At 52.9% G+C, this 21052-nt stretch overlaps 1 protein-coding gene across 5 annotated transcripts in view; it reads left to right on the top strand.

Moving 5' to 3' along the window:
- The window catches only part of PAK6 (p21 (RAC1) activated kinase 6), a 37244-nt gene that overhangs the window by 826 nt on the left and 15366 nt on the right, over positions 1–21052 (top strand). For 2 of the 5 annotated variants that reach the window (XM_018054459.1, XM_018054463.1), the window contains exon 1: positions 10688–10795. In XM_018054459.1, coding sequence (XP_017909948.1) covers positions 10783–10795 — 13 coding nt within the window. In that variant the 5' untranslated portion in view covers positions 10688–10782. Of the gene's footprint in view, positions 1–586; positions 667–9391; positions 9700–9955; positions 10034–10165; positions 10284–10687; positions 10796–21052 lie in introns of those variants that run through there. The other 3 variants (XM_018054460.1, XM_018054461.1, XM_018054462.1) reach the window with 3 other exon arrangements.

Raw genomic sequence — 21052 nt, 5'->3', positions numbered from 1 at the left:
GTGCTGTTGAAAAGGATGCCAGGCACCTGGCCTGAGCAGGTGAGGTGCAGTTCCAGCTCAGATGGGCCCAGGACCCACTGAGTCCACGGGGCAGAGACACACAGGGTGCCAGGGCAGGGAGTGGTCCAAGGTTGGAAACCAACCCCCAGAGTGCTGGACAGCGCTTGGGCTGCCCCCTCTTCTGGCAGCCCTGGGCAGTCAGCTTCCTACAGGAATTCAGTCCCTCTCCACCAGCGCCAGTCGGCACCCATGTGTGTCTTTCACCGAGCTCATTTGGGGACATCCCTGGGGAAGATGTTGCTCGGGGCTCCGGTCCCCCATACTCAGGACCCAGAGGGCCAGCCCCTCGGGCCCTCGACCCCACGCGGCACGCTCCGGTGTGTGTCAGGCCGAGGGGCGTGGGCCCCCCGCCTCCCCCACACAGCTGGCAGCCTCACAAGTACACCGGTGAGTAAGCCGCCGGGAGGGAGGAGGCTGTGTGCCCACAGAGGCAGGACGACACCAACCAGGAGCCTTCGGGAGAAGCAGCTGAGTGAGAAAAGCACTGAGGTTTTCTTTTTCTTTTTCCTTTTTTTTTTGCCTGAAGGGAGTGCCGCTTCCTGAGCTAGAGACAAGGAGCGGCCTGCGGTGGGGAGCCCGGGGCCCAGCTGCCCAAGGACAGCTCAGGTAAGGTCCCTGCGGCTTGGGGCCCCCCAGGCAGGGTGGGGGTGCCAAGGTGTTCAGGTTGCCCACCATCTGGGACAGGAGCGGCAGCTGTGGGTTTCTGGGCTCAGGAGCCCCACGCCCACACCCCACCCCATCTGCCCCCCTTCCCGTGGATTTGGAAGCAACCCTGTCCAAGCTGGCCCCTGGCTCCCCAGCCAGAGAGAGAAATGCTTGTTTCCGCTGCTCCTGCCTTCACCTCCCCTTCCTGCTGGGCGGCGCACTGCCACCAGGACGCCCTTCCAGGAGGCCCCACCACCTCTGGGACACTCCCCTCCTGTGTTCATCCCACAAATATTTATGGAGCATCCACTGGGGCCTGGGATCCAAGTCACACCCTCATGCTGAGCTTGACTTGGCACAGATTCTGACCCTGAAACTCGGCATCAACCCAGTTCAGGGGACTGCTGGGCTGAGAGCAGGCCCCAGACCGCATGCAGGGTTAATGACCTAGTCGGCTTCAGGGACACCAAGCCCATTGAGCTCCAGTTTATAAAGCACTGGGGCCACCCCCTCCATCCTGCCCCCAGCCCACCTCGCAAGAAGCAAAGCTCATATGGTGTAGTTTGCTTTTTCCCTGATATCACACACCAAGGTCAGAGGGTCCTGCTTGGGGTCTCTCCTTCAGTGATTTTGGTGGGAACCAGGTTTCTGAAGTAGAGAATGAGCTCTGGACTGCATGGTCCCCAGGCCTGGTGGGCCTGGGACTCAGCCTCACAGAAGCTCACCTGGCCAAGAATAAGGCCTTTGGGCCAAGTAAGGGGTGACAAACCTGGGAGCCCTGGTGACCAGGGTGCCTTGTGAAGAGGACTTGGCCCCAGGAGCAGGCCTGGGAGCCCCTGATTTGGGTGGAAAGCTCTGTGCACCTTGCAGTAGCTACAGGGGAGGAAGATGGGGGCTGCATGGACCTTTCAGTCCCCCAGGGACAGACATTCTTGGTGAGCTGAGCAATCTGGAACATGCCAGGCGCAGGGAGAGGTGCAGGTCAGCGGCCTCCAACCAGGGCAAACCCGCTCTGCGCACAATCCCCCAAAACGACCAGGAAGGCCCCTATCCCGGAGGAGCTCAAGGGACCAGAGTCAGGATGAACACCAGTGTCTCCCACTCATTTAATCCCCATACCTGGCTCCAGGGCAAGGAAAAAGGGAGTCTTTACGAGCTGTGGCATTACCAGCTGAGGGGTATTCCCACTGCCTGGGAAAAGGCCGCTCCATGCCTGGCAGTGCCCTATGCATGCAGAGCTGAGCAGCAGCTGGTGTCTGGCTGGGGGCAGAGAGGCAGCAGCTGGGGAGCACCAGACAAACAGCAGGCCAGCAGGGTGGTAGCTGGCTGGGCCCAGTGGGAGGGCCGGACAGGGAGGAGGCACAGACCCTGAGACACTGCACTGCTCACCCAAATGGCCCCAGAGGCCTCTGTGCACTCTGTCCTGGGTTCAGAAGGCCAGAAGGACTTGGGGGAAGCTGATCTGTGGCCGGAAGCAGAGTCTTTCCTGCTGGATGCTCCCCACACCTGAGTGGGAAGGAGACTCAGGCGGTAGGAAGCGTGCTAGCAAACCTCATAACGGGCCCTCAGCAGCCTGTCCCTAAAAGAAAAACTAGCCGACAGGTTGGACTAGGTCATGGAAAATGGAAGCTTCGGAAGCCAAAGAGCTCTGACTTCCTCAAGGCAGGCTGGCCCTCCTGTCTGGGATTAACAGGCCCACTGGTCCTGGAAGCTGCCCTTTCCAAGCTCAGTCTGAGGGCCTATGGGGGGCTAAGGGGAGAGGTGTGAGGGTGGGATAAAGGAGGGGACTTGTCTTTTCTGGGGAGCTTACAACTCTTCAACAGGGGAGAGGAAAGCTGAACCGGATGGATTTTCATACCCTGGGGGTAGTTAGCACAGGACAGGGTAGGGGCGGGGGGCAGGGGACAGGTTCCCTTACAACTCCATGGCACCATACCCACCCTAACAAAGGGACACTCACGCTGGCCAGCATTTTCTATAAAACCTCATCACAACTCACCAGGAAGGGCAGAGACTTTACAGAGGGACAATGATGGCTTTTTGTACACCCATGGGCTCTCTGTGGTGACCTTTCACCCTTGAAGTGCTTGGTCAGCGATGCTGACACCTTTGGGCCTCAGGCCTGTAGCTAATGGGGGTAGGCAGGGCTATGTTCTCTTGCACACTCAGGCTGCCCAGGACTGGGGACGGGGAGGGGCTCCGCGTGCTCAGAGAAGCCTGACTAGGAAGCTCAGGTCTGCTGGTTCCCAATTCTGGTCTCTGAATCCCATGCAGCAGGAACCCAGCCCACTCACCCACTGCAGGGCAAATAGCAAGGAACCAGTCACCGTGCTCAAGGCCCCCACTGCCTGTTCGCCACCCCGCCCCTGAGTGCTACTGCCGCGGCAGGGTTAAAACCTTAAAACCGGGAGGACTAGTTCTCTGGTTCAGTCCTGGCCTGGCACCTCCAACATCCATTTCCTTTCTGCTTCGAATGAGGTTCCCTAGGGAGTTGTGCAAGACACAGACGGTGCAGGGAGACAGGGACCAGCTGTGCATGCAGAGCGCACTCCCAGGCCAGTAGACAGGAGCGCAGAGGAGGGAAGGGCTGGGCCAGACAGAAGCTGGCCGCCCTGGATGGACCGCTGTAGAGCATCAAGCCAAAGGGAAGCCCCAAGACTGTGACGCAGCCCTCATCGTTTTGCAGAGTGAAACAGAACCCAGAGAAGAAAAGTGGGGTCCTGAGATCACAGAACTGACTGGCAGCAGAGTCAGTTTCGGGCCTGGGGGTCCCAGCCTTTCCATTAGGAGCATCAGTAAAGGCGCCCCCAAGCAGGGCCAAATGAGAGCTGCCAGGTAACACAATGGTTGGGAGAGGCAGCCGGCCTGACATAGTAGGAGGCCAGACAGGTTCCCTTGCTCCTTTGTGCTTCCAGCCCTAACAGGGCTGGGCCCTGCCCTTCCCCAGCCCCTACTTCTCACTTGACCTGGAGCCCCAGCTCAGCCCGTGCTCTTTCACCAGGTCCCCAAAGGAGACAGGCTTGACCCCTTCCTGGGACCAAGCCACTCTCTGATAAACAGATCCAGCTAATTTGTAAATAGATAGACTCAGCTCTACTTGTCCCAGGAAACATTTTCTATTTTAAACATAAGCCTGTTAATGTCTGAAGCCAAAGGACGGGGTAATGGTGATAGCATCTAGGAAGGAAAGAGATTCTGGAGCTGACTCTGTGACCGGGAGGCACACAGGAGATCCTCTGCCTCAGGTGGTCTTTTCCCGGTTATATGCCATGACCCCAAGCAGGAATTTAAGTGTCCACCATCAAAGGTCAGATTCCAGGAGCAGGCGGCCTGTCATCTGTCATTTGTCTCCCTGACACCAGGCCCAAGCTGGCTTTTATATCCCATGATAGTGGGTTTTTCTGGGAGATGGTATGTCAGGGATCAGGAAAGGTGGAGGTCTCAGACCCTGAGGAGGGATGGAGCCAGACCCAGGGACATGAATGCAAGGCCAGGAGTTAACAAGCATGCAGGCCTTCTATAGAGAAGAGGTTGGTCAGACAGGAGGTGGAGCTGCCTCTCAGCAAGAACCACTGCGAGGAGAGGCGGGTAGGGCAGTGCACACCAGGACCCTTCTTGTCAGTGTTCACATAAAGGTCCCACAGGCCCACCTAGGACGGCTGAGGTGTGGTCCGGAGACTAAAGAATGAAACACCCTGAGAACAGATGATGGTAGCTGTCTGCCCACCCCCTATCCTAGCACCCTCTAAGCATAGCCCAGCCCAGCCAAGTAGCAAGTCATGTCTTCTCACACTGACCCAAGGCGGATGCAGAAGGTGGAGTGCCACAAGCTTTATAGCAAGATGGTTAATGCTCCCAAGAGGCCACATGGGCCAGAGTCTGTGAACTTCGTGCATTTAGAGCTAAGGTATCCCCCAGAAGGTTGTAGATGTGCCTTAGGCAGCCAACATCATGCTTCCTTACTCTTTCCTTCCCTGGATTCTGGCCAGAGTTCATACCTACTCAGAGCACAAGCCTTCTGCTGCTCCAGCTCACTTGTCCTTCCTGAAAGTCAGGCCCTGGGCTCCAGGACATGGGTGCCCATCAGAACCCTGCCCCGACCTTAGACTGGGGGCAGCTGCTGGAGTTTCCTGGGAGAGAGGAAATGACAATGAAGGGTTTCCATTCAGGAAGCGTCCAGCTGTTAGTTCTGCCAGCAAAAATGCCAGCTAGAGAACTAAACTGCCAACAACAGACATTTGGATGGAACTTTGGAGCCCATTAAGAGCAGGGGCTGCAAAGTGATCATAGTGAGAAGATATTAAAGGAATTCATCATGTCTCTAAAATGAGTGTCCTTAGCACAGAGGTAGCTCTTTCTGGTGCCACCCTCCCCAGTGTAGCTCATGCCCCCATGTACCCAGGAAGGGTGCTGCAGTCTGCCCTGCTCCCTTGAGGTGGGTGGACAGTGGCCCCTGCATCTGGGTGGTTCGTCCAGGTCACCAGGTCCCTTTGGGACTCTTACGCAAGCTCAGCCGCAGTGTCAACTTTCATTTGGAGAAGATGGGCCTATGTATTCTAGTTGGCAAAGGAAGCCCAGTACAGATGCATGCTTGAGGAAAAGGCAGGGTGTGGTCATTTCCTTCAGCTGAGGTTCAGAGTGGCAGTGACCAGGCAGGGGAGAATATGGACTTTCCCCAAACCTAACTGGGCCCAGGTGGCGCTGCCAGACGGGGCTGGGGTTCTCTCTCTGGAATTTGGAGCGATTTAGTATCAAGGTCTCCTGGAAGAACCCTGGGATTCTGCCCTGATGGTGCACTAAACTGGGCTCCATTGCTCCCAGTGGCAGCTTGTGCATACATGTGTGAGAGGGGTGTTTTCTCCTTGGACCCTTCAGCAGCTGTGAGGGCCAAGAGCCAAGAACTCTCACCCTGTTTGGGGGTGCTGGTCCTTTGGGGGCCCTGTACCCCAATGCTCTAGACCTCATCATTCCACCATCTTCCCAAGGAAGAAGGGCACATGTATACATGCTCAGTTGCTCAGCTATGTCAGACTCTTTGCTCCCCTATGGACTGTAGGCCTCCAGACTTCTCTGTCCATGGCATTTCCCAGGCAAGAATACTGGAGTGGGTGGCCATTTCCTACTTCAGGGGATCTTCCTGACCCAGGGATCTAACCCACGTCTCCTGCGTCTCCTGCATTGCAAGCATATTCTTTACCCACTGAGACATCAGGAAATCCCCCCTGAGAAGGGAACCCTTTCCCCCTTTATACATATCAAGAAACTAATGCTGAGACAAGCTGGAAGTCTAGAAGGCAGAAGGGCTCCGATCTTGTAGGAACTCATGGTCTCTGTGGCTAGATTCGACCTCCCTCCTGCCTGAAGACCCCAAGGGTTTGGCAATCTCAGCTTTCTCAGTTCATTCTCCCAAACCCTCAGAGGTTGCCTCCCAAGCCCATCAGGAGAGAGATGGATAGTTCTATCAGGGTGAGGGGCACTGATCCAGGCCACCCCAAGAGCAGGAAGGGACAGGTGTGGACAGCCTGCAAGCAAAGGGGAGGAAGGGATCTTCTCCAAAGAATGCCTCCTCTCCTCAGACTAGGGGCTCAGGGTAAACGGGCTGCTACTCCTCCTAGTGCCCGGCCCCAAGGGGTTTCTCCAGCCAAGTAGCTAGCAGGTGCAAGGCCCCACCTCCCCATGTGGCCTGAGGGTACCTGGCACATTCTGGGTCTGTGAGGGACAGACGGCTTGATGCAGGGATTTCAAGCAGAGTGCTGGCTCATGACTCAGTGAGAGATGGCCGAAACTGAGGCCCTCTCTGCCCCTCATACCCAGGGCCATGTGGGGTTCCTCATCCCCTCACCAGAAATGGAGGAGAGGTCACCCCCACACTTCTCTGTCTCACATGACTTACCCTTCCTGGGTGGTAGTCAGGGCCGGCACCAAGAGGCAAATTACCAGTGTGTCCCTCAAAGACTGCTGCCATGGACCTGACCCCGCATGGTCAATCATACCTGACAGTCTCTGCAACCAGGGAACTCTGAGCAGTACTGAGTTATAAGAATGGACTGGGGACAGATACTCTTGGGTTGAAATTCTGGCTCCACCACTCAGTAACTACAAGACCCTGAACCGGCTGCTTAACCAGTCTGGGCCTCATCTGTTTCCTCATCCGTAAAATGAGAATAACAACAGTATAGTCCTTCTGTCTCAGGGTTGTTGTGAAGACTTGAGTGATGATATGTGTAAATAGCTTAGCATGGGGCCTGGCCCATCGGAAGCATTCAAGAATCAGTAGGCATTATTCTTACTATTACTACAGAAGGGCAGTTATCCAGAGAAAGGACCCTGCGGAAGTTGTTCGAGTCACGGAGCAGAAAGGTGCCGGGAAAAGATAATGTGTTTGTGTTTCCAAACCACATATCGAGCTGTATCTCTCCTCCTTGGCCCTAACCCGGGCTCTCGGCTCAGATGTTACAACAGGCCCCGACAGCCACAGGCTGAGAGCCAGGGAGTGCCTGCCCTGCCCATGTGCCCTCCCTGACACCCTCCCAGACCAGGCTGGTTGACCAGTGCCCCAGAGCTGGTAGGGCTCTGAGAACCACAGCCATGGTGAAATGCCAACTTTCAGTGCCCCAGTCCAGCACTCCTGCCCAATTTGTGGAATAGCAGTGCATGGACAACCCCCTCGACCAGAAGGCCTATGTCAGCTGCCAAGGCTCTTCAGAGGAGGGTGTGCCTGGTCCCTCTCCCTGTGCTTGGGGTGGCAACCTGGCAATAGGCCCGAAGAAGGCTTGTAGATGCTGGAGAAGCAGCTGTTCCTAGACTGTCCCCACCACTTCCGGCACTGCTATTCTGCCTCCTCCTCCTGGGCAGGGCTGAGTTGGGAGTGGATGAGAGGAAGATGGGGAAGGGGAGAGAGTCACACACAGAAGTTACTCACTCAGGATCTATTCTGCGCCTCCCAGCCATCCAGATATGCAGAGGCTCATCCAACCCACCGCAGCCGACCCATCTGTACCCCGCCTGGAAGTGCAGAAACGTGGAGCTATGATGGGCCCAAGAGGCCCCCTAGTCTAGTTTGGTATTCACTATGGGAACCTTTACTTTAGCCCATCTGACAGATAGTTATCTGCTTCTTGAATACCTCCAGAGATGGGGGATTCATTACTTCCTCAGTCAGTCTTACTTAGGTAGGAGTCCTGTCTCTCTTAAGGCCCCAAACCCCACTGCAGCTCTCAAAGATGAGAGGCCCCCCAAGTTTCCCTAGACTTTCTCCCTATGGGGTAAGAATGGGACTTGGCTTGTAGCCTTTCTGGGATACCCAAGCCTGGATCCAACCAAATTAAATACCAGTTCATTTCTGATAATACTATAATGTTCACACTTTAGTGTAGCTTAACAGTTCAAAAGTCCTGCTTGGATCTGTGGTTTTGGCATATAAGGTATTTTAATTAAAAGAAAATAATTCATGTGTGTCAATTAAAAAAATAGTTTAGGGTGTTGATTCTAGGTTCAATGGTGTAACGCATTTCATTCTAGCTTTGGTTCCTGCTTCATTTCAAATCCTCAACAACCATTTTCCCCTCTCCCTCCTTCTCCTTCTCCTTCTCCTCTTCCTTCTCCCACCCAGCACAACCAGCTTCCCATAGCCAGCCTGTCCATCTGGCATCACCATGCCTTCCCCAGGGAGGCTGAGGACAGACATCAGGGCTTTGTGATGCAGCCAGACAGGGTGCAGGCCTGTTTGGGGTGATGAATTCCCACTGGCCATCTCAGCTCTGTTTGGTGGGAGCCTACAGTAAACTGTGCATAGCAACTGAGCCTAAAATGCAAATTCTTTATCCATAAATTGCACAATGTCTAAAGAATCAGTGAGCAAAAATGTACATGGCAACAGTGACCTCAATGATAAAGTTTGAGGTGCTCAAAGTGATGAAAATCCCTGCATTGTCCCCAGTGCCTGCCACTGCTTTGGGGGCAGCCATCTGGGGTCCAGATATACTGAATTTCTAAGCTAGAATCCCCTGGATACTCAGTTGGACACAGCCCTCTCTCTGGACCCAAGGACAGCAGGAGTCTTCTCACTTCCTTGTTTGGGGAAGAGACAGATGGCCCCTGCCCCTCTCCCACACATATAAACACAGGACAAACCATCCTCCAATCCAGGGGCAGGGCAAAGAGCAGCCCAGAGTGAGCCACTTGGGACTGCCATCCTAACCCTCTGCCAGGGCGCTGCTGGGGACAGCTAGGAGATACTGGCTCTAGAACCATATCTTCTCCTCTGTTTGGCGGGGGTGGGGCTGGGGGTAGGGTGGGGGTCCAGGGCTCCTGGAAGCTTTCTTTCCCCAGAGGTCCCCTACAATCCTGAGACCAGAGGGTTCTCAAAACTGAGCAAGATTTGACAAAGGCGTTGGGGTCTATAATTTCCGCTTTCCTGCCCACACAAGGGGGCCACCCCAAGGCAGTCGTGGGACCTTGTCCCTGTGGGACAGGACAGGCCAAGGTGGCAGGTTTCAGGGCTCCAGCGGCGCTCTCCCCGGTGTGCGGTGGGCACGCGCCTCCCGGGCGTGCGTCTTCAATGCAAATCAGGGAGTTAATTACAGAGAGGCGCTCGGGGGACAGTCCAGGTCAGGCCTCTACGCGGCAGCCCAGGGTCCGAAGGGCCACGTACAGGTCACAGTAGGCAGCGGCCGGGACCAGTACCGGAAGGCAAAGGGCTGGCTGCCGCTGGAGCGGAGCGGCCAGAGAAAATGGGTTGAGCAGAAGGGCGCTCCTCGGGAGAAGAAGCCCCCTGGCCGCTGCCCCTGCGCGCCTCGGCGACTTCTCCCGGGCTCTGCGTTCGCCGCGTCCTACCTGAGGCCACACCCCGAAATCAAACTCCGGGCAGGTGAAGCCGGCGCGGCACAAACATGTAAGCGCGGCCTCTCCTCGTCGTTCCCGGCGCCTCCCGGCGGAGGGTGGGCCGGACTGCCGCGGCCTCTCGGAGAGCTCTGGGGGCTTCCCGCTCGGCAGGTGGGTGTCCCGACCGCCGAGGGGCTGTGAGCTCCGCCGGGGCGGGGACCGGCCTCCCCGCGCGCGAGGCTCCGGATCCCCGGGTTTTCCTTCCCCAAAGTGCGGGGCCGCCGGCGCGGGCAGAGGGGACTCGGCTGCGCCGGGAGCCGACCTCCCGCGGCGTGTGCGCCCGGCGCTCGCGCCCAGGCTGGCGGGGGCGGGCTTCGTCCAGAGAGCGCCTCGCCCGGGCTGGCGAGGCGGGGCCGGCGGCCGCGCTGGGTCGGAGCGAGGCGGCCAGAGGGAACGCTGAGCCTACCGCCCCCTATCCCCGTGCGCTCCCCTCGCACCTGAGAAGGTGGCTCAGTCGGAGGCCGGGCGGAGGGGGATGGGTGGCGGTTCCGAAGCCTTTGGATTCCGGCCAGTCGCAAAATCCGCGGGGATACTTACTACCTCGGTCACAATGAATTTCTGATCTGTTTCCACCCAGGCCTCGGAGGACTGGCCCTGGAAGGTGCCAGGCCTTCCCTTTCCTCGGTGCCTGAAAGCTCTGCCCTCTAAAGAGTGAGGAGTTGGGAGAAAGAAGAGGCCGGGAAGGCGGCCCAGAGGTGAGTGAGCCCCGGGAGGGTGTCCAGGGGACTTCTCGGACCTGCATGAGGCACAGGCTGGGACAGTGGCAGGCAGGTGGCCCTCCTGTGCTGGCCCGTTTTCGGTACTGTTAGGCAGGGGTCCCTCCCAGTCCTTAGTGGGCGTCCATTGTTACTTCAACTGCCTGCACCCACAGCAGGCGCAGGGCTTCAAATGGCCCGCCCTTGTTCCTGGCCCAGGTCTGATGCCTGTCTGGGGAGAGGCAGTGTCACCAAGGCCAGTGCACTGAATTCTTGTTTGGGAAAGAGGTTCCCAAACAGAAAGGAGGGAAGCAGGCCCAGCCTTTGGGCTGAGCAGGTCAGGGAGGAGCCCCAGCCAAAGGTGCTGGTCCGCATATCCCAGCCTACCAGCTCACTCCCCAGCTCTCCAACCTGCTAAAATCTCTCCAACTTTACCCACACCCAGTGAGTGGACTCCAGTTGGGAGGGAGATGCCGCTGAGGACACCAAGGGCCAAGACATGAAGATTTCTGGTGTGTAGGCTGCATTTTCTCTACCTTGCCCCATTCTGCTGTGTGTGTGTTTTAAAAAGATGTATGTATTTATTTGTTGACTTTGTTGCTGCACTCAGGCTTTTTCTACCTACAGAAAGCAGGGGCTACTCTTTATCATGGTGTGCGGGTTTCTCGCTGCGGTGGCTCCGCTCGTCGCCAAGCACAGGCTCAAGGGCGTGTGGGCTTCAGTAGTTGTGGCTTGAGGGCTCTAGAATATGGGTTTAGTAGTTGTGACACATGGGCTTAGTTTCTCCGTGACATGTGGGTCTTCCCAGGTCAGGGATTGAACCTGAGTCTCCTGCATTGCAAGCTGGATTCCCAGCCGCTGGACCACCGGGGAAGCCCATGGTGTGAGTTCTGCTGTGAGCTCTTCCCGGTCATATGTAGGACAGTGGTGGCGGGCACAGCATTTGGAACCCAGAACCCAGAAAGACCTGGGTTCGAATTCTGACTCTTTGCCTTTGATTCCTTAGGCAAGTTGCTTTGTTTTCTCTCCTAACTTTAATGAAGTTATCTATAACGTGGGGGTGATCATGCCTTCCTTGCAAGGCAGCTGGTGAAGTGACAATAATAACTGGTAAAGGAGGACAGCCCCAGCAGGAGCCTACCTGCCTTGCCTCTAGTTTTGGAAAACGTTAAGCCACCTGAGCCCTCTCTTGGAGAACTTGAGGAATGGTCTGGCTGTGTGACAAGAGATTGTGGAGGATGTTAGAGCCAAGCAGCGGGAATAAAGTCAAGGCCGAGGGTCTGTGGAGGGTGGGTAGTGAGGCGCCCCTGGGCAGGGGCCATTTCTGGAAGGGAATTGGCTTTGGAGGCAGAAACAACAGCGTGCTCTGGGAAGCCTTGCAGGGCTTCACCTGTTCATAAGGTGACCCTGGACATGTTACCACCAGTTCAGACTGGGCCAGAGAGAGACTCTGGCTTGAGGCTTCTGGTCCTACCTCTGCCCAGAGGAGCTGTGTGATCTGGGGCAGGTCAGTTAGCTTTTCCATGTGTATCAGGCATCGTGGAAGAGCTTGGGAGTTGGGCTTGAATCCTAGCTGCACACTCACCATCTCAGACAATGACTTCCCTCTGAGCCTGTTTTTCCACCTGTAGACTTAAGCTCTTAAAATCTACCTTGTAGAGTTGTCACTGTCATGACCACAGTGTCTGACACGTGCTGGGCACGTAATACACGTGTATATATAGGTTCCCTTTATCAGCTCTGCCTTCCTCTCCTTGGTCACTGGTCCTCCTAAAAATACACTCAGACAGGTTTGGCCCATCTCACTGCAGTTTTGTGAACTTGGAGTGAGGAGGTGAGCAACGTAAAAACGATAACTGTTAAAACAGTCTTTTTGTAACTAGGGGACTCTGGAGGTTCTTTGGCCGAGGCACCAAGGGCTCTGTGATGAGGATTTGGACCTCTCTATCTATGTGGAAGCTGGTGAAAATTGAATAGCAAAGAGGGGCCAGGCCTGCAGCCCTGCCATGCTTCCCTCTGCCCTTGGAGATAATCCTGTGCCCAGGAAATCCCAGCGCTGCCGACTGGGGAAGCAGTTGAGATTCTAAGTATGGTGAACAGAAGAGGTCAGAGGGCTGCTCTGGCTTGAGCTGTGGCTGGACCGCAGCACGGCACTTGCAAGCTGGAGCTGGGCCCAGGAGGCAGGCCTGAGTCAATATTGACCTTCCCTGGCTGACCAGCCTGACTCTTCGGCCTCTCATTCAGCTGGAGTGTTGACACAAGTGATTGAATGAGACTTATTATCATATTCTTTTCAACAGCAGCCCCATTATCTTTCCCTTGGGGATTCACTAAGACCTGTAGTGTGGGTAGGATGCCAGGGGTGGGGAACCCAGACATTCTGGTGCATTCTGTGCCCAGGCCCTCTGTCCTGCACACTGGGCTTCTCTCTGGGCTGCTCTGGTAGGGCAGAAGAACCTCAGGGTACTGCTTTGCATCCTGGGGATGCTCCATCCACATTTCCACACAGCACCCTGGGCAGATCTTACAGAGCCTGCGGGCAGGGGCAGTAAGGGGTACAGCCTGGGTCTAGGACCCACCTACACTGCAGGGGACAACTGGGCAGAAGAGCAGATGAAATTGTCTTCAGGCCCTTTGCCTGGTGCATTTCTAGGGGCCAGGAAGGGTGCTGGGGTGCCACCTCTCTTGTCACGTGCAGAGGGCAGTTTGAGGCCCAGATCCTGGTGAGCTGAGGGGGGACAGAGCTCAGCCCTACACAAAGGATGACGAGCTCTGAGGGGACAGAGGGCAGGGGCCTTAGGAAGGGGCACATCCCCATCACTGAATGCATTGGCACTGGCCAGCAGGATGTGGGCGAGCTCCTACAGAGAATGCCACCAAGGGATGGAAAATGAGGCAGGGACTCAGGGGAAGCCAGACCCCAGCAAGTCCTATAGGCAGGCCGTGCAGGTCAGGGGACCAACAACATCTACTTGGAAAAGCCAGCTAAACACACAAGAGCAAGGATTCTGATTTGTTCACCACGATCCCCAGAGTCTTGAGCAGAGCAGATGCCCAACAAATGAAATTTATTGAATAAATGAACGAATAATACAATTTTATAAAACTTTGAGAATAATCTTGCTGACGGATGAGAATACTCCAATGAAAGACTGGCTTCTGTCCAGGGTATTCTCAACCAGGGGGCTGGTGAGGCACATTCCTTGTCATGGAAGGGTGGGGGGTGACAGTTCCCACAGAGTGTGATGAAGAGGCCGGGCAGCAGACCTCGGGGTGAAGGGCCCAGCTCTGGAGGTAACAGGGTCCCCCGTAGGCCCTTCTGTGACTGGACGGCGGCAGCACTGGGGCGCCTTCGTGCATGCTCTAGGACTAGGGCTTACCTCTCCTCCGGGTCACAGAGCCTCCTGCGTGACTCAGAATGACACGAGTGGGAGGTGACAGCTGACTGCAGCTGCGTTCACATCAGGGTCTGGGTCCAGTTAACAGAGATCTTTCCCTTCTTGGCTGCTTCAATCTCTGAGCAAGGGCTTCCTCATCTGCAGAATGGGTACAATAATGGGCCCATCTCATGGGCTTGTGGTGAGGATTCCGTGTGTGAAATGCTCAGCTCAGAGCCTAGTGCTTGCTCTAGGCACTCCCTGAGGGATGATTACTGAAAATACCCCAAACAGCCCCTCCAACTGGGACAGATGGTATTTCTTGCCTCACTGTACCTAGAGAAGCTGGCAGAGGTGAATAAATCCATTCCCCTGTCGCCTCCAGAAATGCTGAGTCCTAGAAAGGAAGAGGGGGTCAGGATCACAAGCAGAACTTAGGGACTGCACACCCTAGTCCACGCTGAGCCAGCACACAGCCCTGACAAACAGGCCCCGGGCCTCCCTCATGGGGCCTAAGTGTGCACCCCACTCTCACTCTCTAGCCCTCGGAAGGAGTGGGGCCCCGGGGGCAGTTGCCATCTCTTTTCCCAGTCATCTGGAGGTGGAGGGGGATCCCACCAGCCTCATCCTAACAGAGCTTACAACATCTCAGAGCTTATGAAGCCAAACAAATCCTATTCCCTACGAGTGGCTGCAAACTCCTTCAGGCTCGCTTTCTGGAAAGCACCTTCCCAGCCTGTAGTGTGCTGTTGTGAATCTCTTCAGTGGGGTAGTGTCCTTTCCTTGAAAAGAATTCAGCATGTGGGAACAGCCAGAGCCCACTGGAAGCCAGGTCTGGGGGTGAGGCAGCCACATTGGACACCAGCTCTTCTGGTGAACAGCAGAGACCATGGGTTAAGAAAACAGTTGGCGCTGGCTCTAGACGGGCCCCAGAGTTACATCCCAAGAGGACTTCTGGCAGGAAGGCAGTCTGGGAGCACGTCTGGAGTGGGCAGTTTCACTTCCCAGGGTCTGCCTCAAATGGCAGTGCACCCTGGGAAGCCTGTGCTCTGCTTTGAGGTTTAAGCGCAGACACATGCCTTCGGGGCTCTGCCTTGGGTTGGTGGGGTCCCAACAACTGGGTGGTCCTGGCACCTCAGGCCTGGCAGATGGATGTCTCCTCACTCAGAGGAAGAGCAGCTTGAGGGAGTGACCCACCCAGTGCAGCTGTCTGCCGTCCCTGTTATGGACCCTGGACCAGCTGAGCCACAGCACCTAGTCCGGGGGCTCCACCGCCCAAACCCCACACACACACCTGTAACTGTAGAACCTTAGCATCAGCCACAAAGCTCTGCCCACCCTCCTTGAGCCAGGCTTGCCAGTTGCCTGACTTTAGGCTGAGACCCTACTGAGGGGACATGACCTGTGCTGGAGAAAATACTCTCCTGCTATTTCTGCGGTCTTTCTGTATGTGCCAGGCCCTGCATCACAGCTGCCAAGGCGAGCTCTTTAGAACACCCGCACCACCACCATTGCAAGGCAAAATACAAACAAATCCTGGTTCCAAAGTAAGGGTCAGCTTACAAGTCAGCACCCGTCTCCGTTGGCCTCTGACTCACAGATCAGAACAGGAAAGAACCCAGCAATCTTGGTTGAGAGAGCGGGCCCTGGCCCACCCCCTTCTACACAGGCTGTGCAGCCCCTCCCTGTTCACAGATACCTCTGGGAAGGAGACCAACAACAGCCCGAATCCTTCCAAGTGGGCATGGTGGATGGAGCAGAACTTGGGAATCAGATCTGCGTTCAAACCCCAACTTGGTCATTTCCTGGTTCCGTGACCCTGGGCAAGTTATTCAGCCTCCCTGAACCCATCTGGATTTGCAGATGATAATAATAATGCCTACCTCCCAGGGTTGTTGTGAGGATTAAATTAGTTGGTGCTTGAAAAGTGGCTAACACATAGTAGGTGTTCAAAAAAAGTTACTTCCCTTTCTCTCTGGAGTCTCCTGCTCCTCTGACATGAGAGTCCCGCCCCTCAGTGACCCCGGGCTTCGGCTCCCTGAACTCTCCCACCAGCTCCACCCTCAGTGTTACTCGGTGTGGCAGCTCTTCCTCCAGAAGGCTCTGCCAGGAGCTGACCGGCTCCCCAAGTGCCAGGCTCGGCTCGCACTGGAGGGAGCAGCCTCGGCAGGAGCTGTGCCCAGAGCTTCCTCCTCAGACTGGTTGGGGCAGGGCTCTCCCCTCCTCTCCCTTCCTCTCCCACCCAGTCATGGGCCAGCCTGCTGGCTGGAAGGTGACTTCCTTGGCCATTCAGAAGAGGAATGTGCAAAGCATTCCTTAGGCATAGAGACACATCCCAGCCTACGGAAGACTCCTAACCCCTCCCTCCTCTGGTCTGGCGAGGTGGCAGACCAGAAGGGAGGGGCTGGGGCAGCAGAGTTCACCCTGAACCAGAGCGGGCACCCTGCCTCTGCCCACTTTCTTCCGCCACTGAAGCCCACATATTTTCTGTCAGGCTTGGCAGAAGGCAAGGCCGGGACTGGCTCTCTGAGGGGACAGCAGCCCTCTTCCTGCTTCCTGCTCCAGAGTATCTTCTTTAAGGAGAGCTCTTCCACTAGGTGAATGGGGTGTGGACTCAAAGAGCTGGAGCTTCTGGGTGACAGTTTTAAACGTGGGCGTGGCCTGATTTGATTTAACCTCAAGGCTGACTCAGCACCCGCTCTCCCTCAGCCCAGGGACTCCTGGGCTTGTCAGAAGGTGGGAAATTGCGTGGAAGATGGAGACCTAGGAATGGCAAGGGAGGGCCCCTGTCTGGGCATTAGTGTGTGTGTCTAGGACACAGAACTGGAGAGAGGCACTCAGGTGATTGATACCCAGTGACCTGGCAACGGAGAAAGCAATGGCACCCCACTCCAGTATTCTTGCCTGGAAAATCCCATAGACAGAGCAGCCTGGTGGGCTATAGTCCATGGGGTCGCTAAGAGTTGGATACAACTGACTGACTTCACTTTCACTTTTCACTTTCATGCATTGGAGAAGGAAATGGCAACCCACTCCAGTGTTCTTGCCTGGAGAATCCCAGGGACGGGGGAGCCTGGTGGGCTGCCATCTATGGGGTTGCACAGAGTCGGACACGACTGAAGCGACTTAGCAGCAACAGTAGACCTGGCAACATCAGAGACTTAAGTGGGTGCATATCTCTTAGGAACTCAGTCCTCATGGATCACTCTTTTCTTTATTTAAAAATATGTTGTTTTCTTTTGGAGAAGGCAATGGCACCCCACTCTAGTACTCTTACCTGGAAAATCCCATGGACTGAGAAGCCCGGTAGGCTGCAGTCCATGGGGTCGCTAAGAGTCAGACACAACTAAGCAACTTCACTTTGACTTTTCACTTTCATGCATTGGAGAAGGAAATGACAACCCACTGCAGTATTCTTGCCTGGAGAATCCCAGAGACGGGGTAGTCTGGTGGGCTGCCATCTATGGGGTTGCACAGAGTCGGACACGACTGAAGTGACTTAGAAAAGCAGCCCATTGTCTTCAAGGAAAATTCAGAAGAGTACAAAGATGGAGTAGGAGGAAATCACCTGGGGCCCCACCAGTCAAACACGAGGATAATGAATATTTTGCTATATTTCCCTTCAGATAGTCATTGTGTTCATACTGCATTTACAAATTAATCTTTGTAAAATATTTACAAAAACCTTTGTGAAATCTTTAGAAAGAAATTACTATTGCTAACCTAGGCTTGCTTTGGACAAAGAAGACCTTGGTAGTTTAATTTGTCCTTGGGACCCATGGGTATGGACAGGTTTGGGCCCCAGCAGGTCAGGGCCTCCAGAAGAGGCCCCGATAGTCACTCACGGCAGACCTAGGGCAGGGGATGGCCAGACTATGGGTTTCCCCCTCCAACCCTCCACCATCACTTTATTATTTTACCTTTCACAATTAGAGCCAATTAGTTTGAGGATATGATATGAATTCATTTTTCCAGATTCTTTTTTTTTTCATATGAAGGTCTAATTGCTTCAGCTACGTTTATGGAAAAGATCATCAGTTCCCTGCCATATTGCAGTGTCACCTTTGCCATAAATTAAAGGACCTTATGTGAGTGAGTCTATTTCTGGATTCTCTCTTCTGTTCCACTGGTCTGCTCATCAATCTGTGTGCCAATTCCACCCTGCATTAATTATGGTAGCTTTATAATCCGTCTTGATGTCTAGTAACGTAACTCTCCAACTTCGTTCTTGTTCAAGACTGTCTTGGCTATTCCTGATTCTTTGTTTCTCTGTACATTTTAGAGTCGGTTTGTCAATTTCTTTTTTTATTGAAGGATAATTGCTTTACAGAATTTTGTTGTTTTCTGTCAAACCTCAACCTGAATCAGCCATAGGTATATACATATATCCCCTCCCTTTGGACTTCCCTCCCATCTCCCTTTCCATCCCAGCCTTCTAGATTGATACAGAGCCCCTGTTTGAGTTTCTTAGCCGTACAGCAAATTCCTATTGGCTATATATTTTACATATGGTAATGTAAGTTTCCATGTTACTCTCTCCACACATCTCACCCCCACCTCCCCTCTCCCCATGTCTGTAAGTCTCCCCATTGCTGCCCTGTAAGTAAATTCTTCAGTACCATTTTCCTAGATTCCATATATATGCGTTAGAACAATATTTATCTTTCTGTTTCTGACTCACTTCACTCTGTTTAATAGGTTCTAGTTTCATCCACCCCGTTAGAACTGACTCAAAGGTGTTCCTTTTTGTGGCTAATATTCCATTGTGTATATGTACCACAACTTCCTTATCCGTTCATCTGTTGATGGAAATCTAGGTTGCTTCCATGTTCTAGCAATTGTAAATAGTGCTGCAAGGAACAATGGGATACATGTGTCTTTTTCAGTTTTGGTTTTCTTAGGGTGTATGCCTAGGAGTGGGATTGCTGGGTCATATGGTGGCTTTATTCCTAGTTTTTTTTAAGGAATCTCCATACCGTCTTCCATTGTGGCTCTATCAATTTACATTCCCACCAACAGTGCAAGAGCATTCCCTTTTCTCCACACCCTCTTCAGCATTTACTGTTTGTAAACTTTTTGATGATGGCCATTCTGACCAGTGTGAGGTGATATCTCATTGTGGTTTTGATTTGCATTTCTCTAATAATGAGTGATGTTGAGCATCTTTTCATGTGTTTGTTAGCCATTTGTATGTCTTCTTTGGAGAAATATCTGTTTAGGCCTTTTCCCCACTTTTTGATTGGGTTGTTTGTTTTTCTGGTATTCAGTTGCATGAGCTGCTTGTGTATTTTGGGAATTAAACCTTTGTCAGTTGTTTCATTTGCTATTGTTTTCTCCCATTCTGAGGGTTGTCTTTTCACCTTGCTTATAGTTTCCTTTGCTGTGCAAAAGCTTTTAAGTTTAATCAGGTCCCACTTGTTTACTTTTGTTTTTATTTCCATTGCTCTAGGAAGTGGCCCATAGAGGATCTTGCTTTATGTCATTGAGTGTTCTGCCTGCGTTTTCCTCTAAGGGTTTTATAGTTTCTGGTCTTACAGTTAGGTCTTTAATCCATTTTGAGTTTATCTTTGTGCATGGTGTTAGGAAGTGTTCTAATTTCATTCTTTTACATGTAGCTGTCCAGTTTTCCCAGCATCATCTATTGAAGAGGCTGTGTTTGCCCCATTGTATATTCTTGCCTCCTTTGTCAAATATTAGGTACCCATAGGTGCATGGGTTTATTTCTGGGCTTTCTATCTTTTTCCATTGGTTTATGTTTCTGTTTTTGTGCCAGTACCATAGTGTCTTGATGACTGTAGCTTTGTAGTATAATCTGAAGTCAGGAAGGTTGATTCCTCCAGCTCCATCCTTTCTCAAGACTGCTTTGGCTATTCGGGGTCTTCTGTGTTTCCATATGAATTGTGAAATTTTTTATTCTAGTTCTGTGAAAAACACCATTGGTAATTTGATAGGGATCGCATTGAATCTATAGATTGCATTTGGTAGTATAGTCATTTTCACAATATTGATTCTTCCTACCCAAGAACATAGAATATCTCTCCATCTATTTATGTCATCTTTGATTTCTTTCATTAGTGTCTTATAATTTTCTGTGTACAGTTCTTTTGTCTCCTTAAGTAAGTTTATTCCTAGATACTTAACTGTTTTTGTTGCAGTGGTGAATGGGATTGATTCCTTAATTTCTCTTTCTGATTTTTCATTGGTAGAATATAGAACAGTTTGTCAATTTCTATCAACAGAATTATGCTGTGATTTTGATTGATATTGTAATAACTCTGTAGGTTAATTTGGGAATAATTGATAATTTTATAATATTGAGTTTTCTAACCTATGAACATTCTTTATTATCTTTAATGTTTGATATTTTTCCATTTAGAGACCTTGCATCTCTTCAATTAGATTTATTCATAAAAATCTGATATTTTTAATGTAAAATGGGAAAGGATGGCTGAAGGGTTTTACCTAATAACACTTCTGACATCAAATGAGAAGGTTTTTTTTCCTCCTAAGATCACTTCTCCAACTCTCTGGGATCAACTGGGTGTTCCACAATGCAGTTTGATTCTGACACTAACTACCTGGAATAGCACAGACCCCTCAGGCTCAACCTTACTAACTGCCCCCTATTTTGGACTCCCACTCCAAAGCCAGTACTTCTGACCACCTGGCTATAAATTAAGTTTCCCACAACCCTCTTCTCACATTTGATAATTTGCTGAGATGGCTGGTGGAAGTCAGGAAAGCACGTTACTATGACTAGTTTACTAGAAAAGAGACAACTCAGGAACAGCCAAAGGGAAGAAGAAATTCTGGGCAGGAGAAGGGAAGGGCATAGAGCTTCCATGCCCTCCCCAGACACGTCACCCTTTTGGCACCTGGGTTCACCAGCCCTGAAACCTATCCCGGAGGGGTTGAATGGCGGTTCCATTAAGTAGGCACAATTGATTAAATCATTGGCTATCGATGGCTTTGGTGGGGGTTGCTGTGCTAGGTCTTCCTTGCGGCGTGCACACTTCCCAGTTGTGGCTAGTTGCCCTGTGGCATGTGGGATCTTGTTTTCCCTCCCAGGGATCACACCCACATCCCCTACATTGGAAGGCAGATTCTTTACCACTGGACCTGAGGATTAACTCAGTCTCCAGCCCCCTCTTCCCTTTGCAGAAGTAGGAAAGGGTGAGGCTGAACGTTTCAACCGTTTTATCACTCTGGGGATTCCAAGAGTTTTAAGAGCTCTGTACCAGGGGTGGGGGCTGGGGGAAGGGTTGGGGGACAAAGCCCAAAGGTCTATTTCCCATAGTACCATAGAATTTTTTTTTATTTCATTTTCTATTTATTTGTTGCAGGTGTGCAGAAATACAATCGATTTTTTTATACCGATCTTAAATTAGGGAC

Source organism: Capra hircus, chromosome 10, assembly GCF_001704415.2.
Source record: "Capra hircus breed San Clemente chromosome 10, ASM170441v1, whole genome shotgun sequence".
In the NCBI taxonomy this organism is placed as follows: Eukaryota; Metazoa; Chordata; class Mammalia; order Artiodactyla; family Bovidae; genus Capra; species Capra hircus.
The sequence above is the reverse complement of the archived record's forward strand: the minus strand, read 5'-3'. Positions and strand labels throughout refer to the sequence as shown.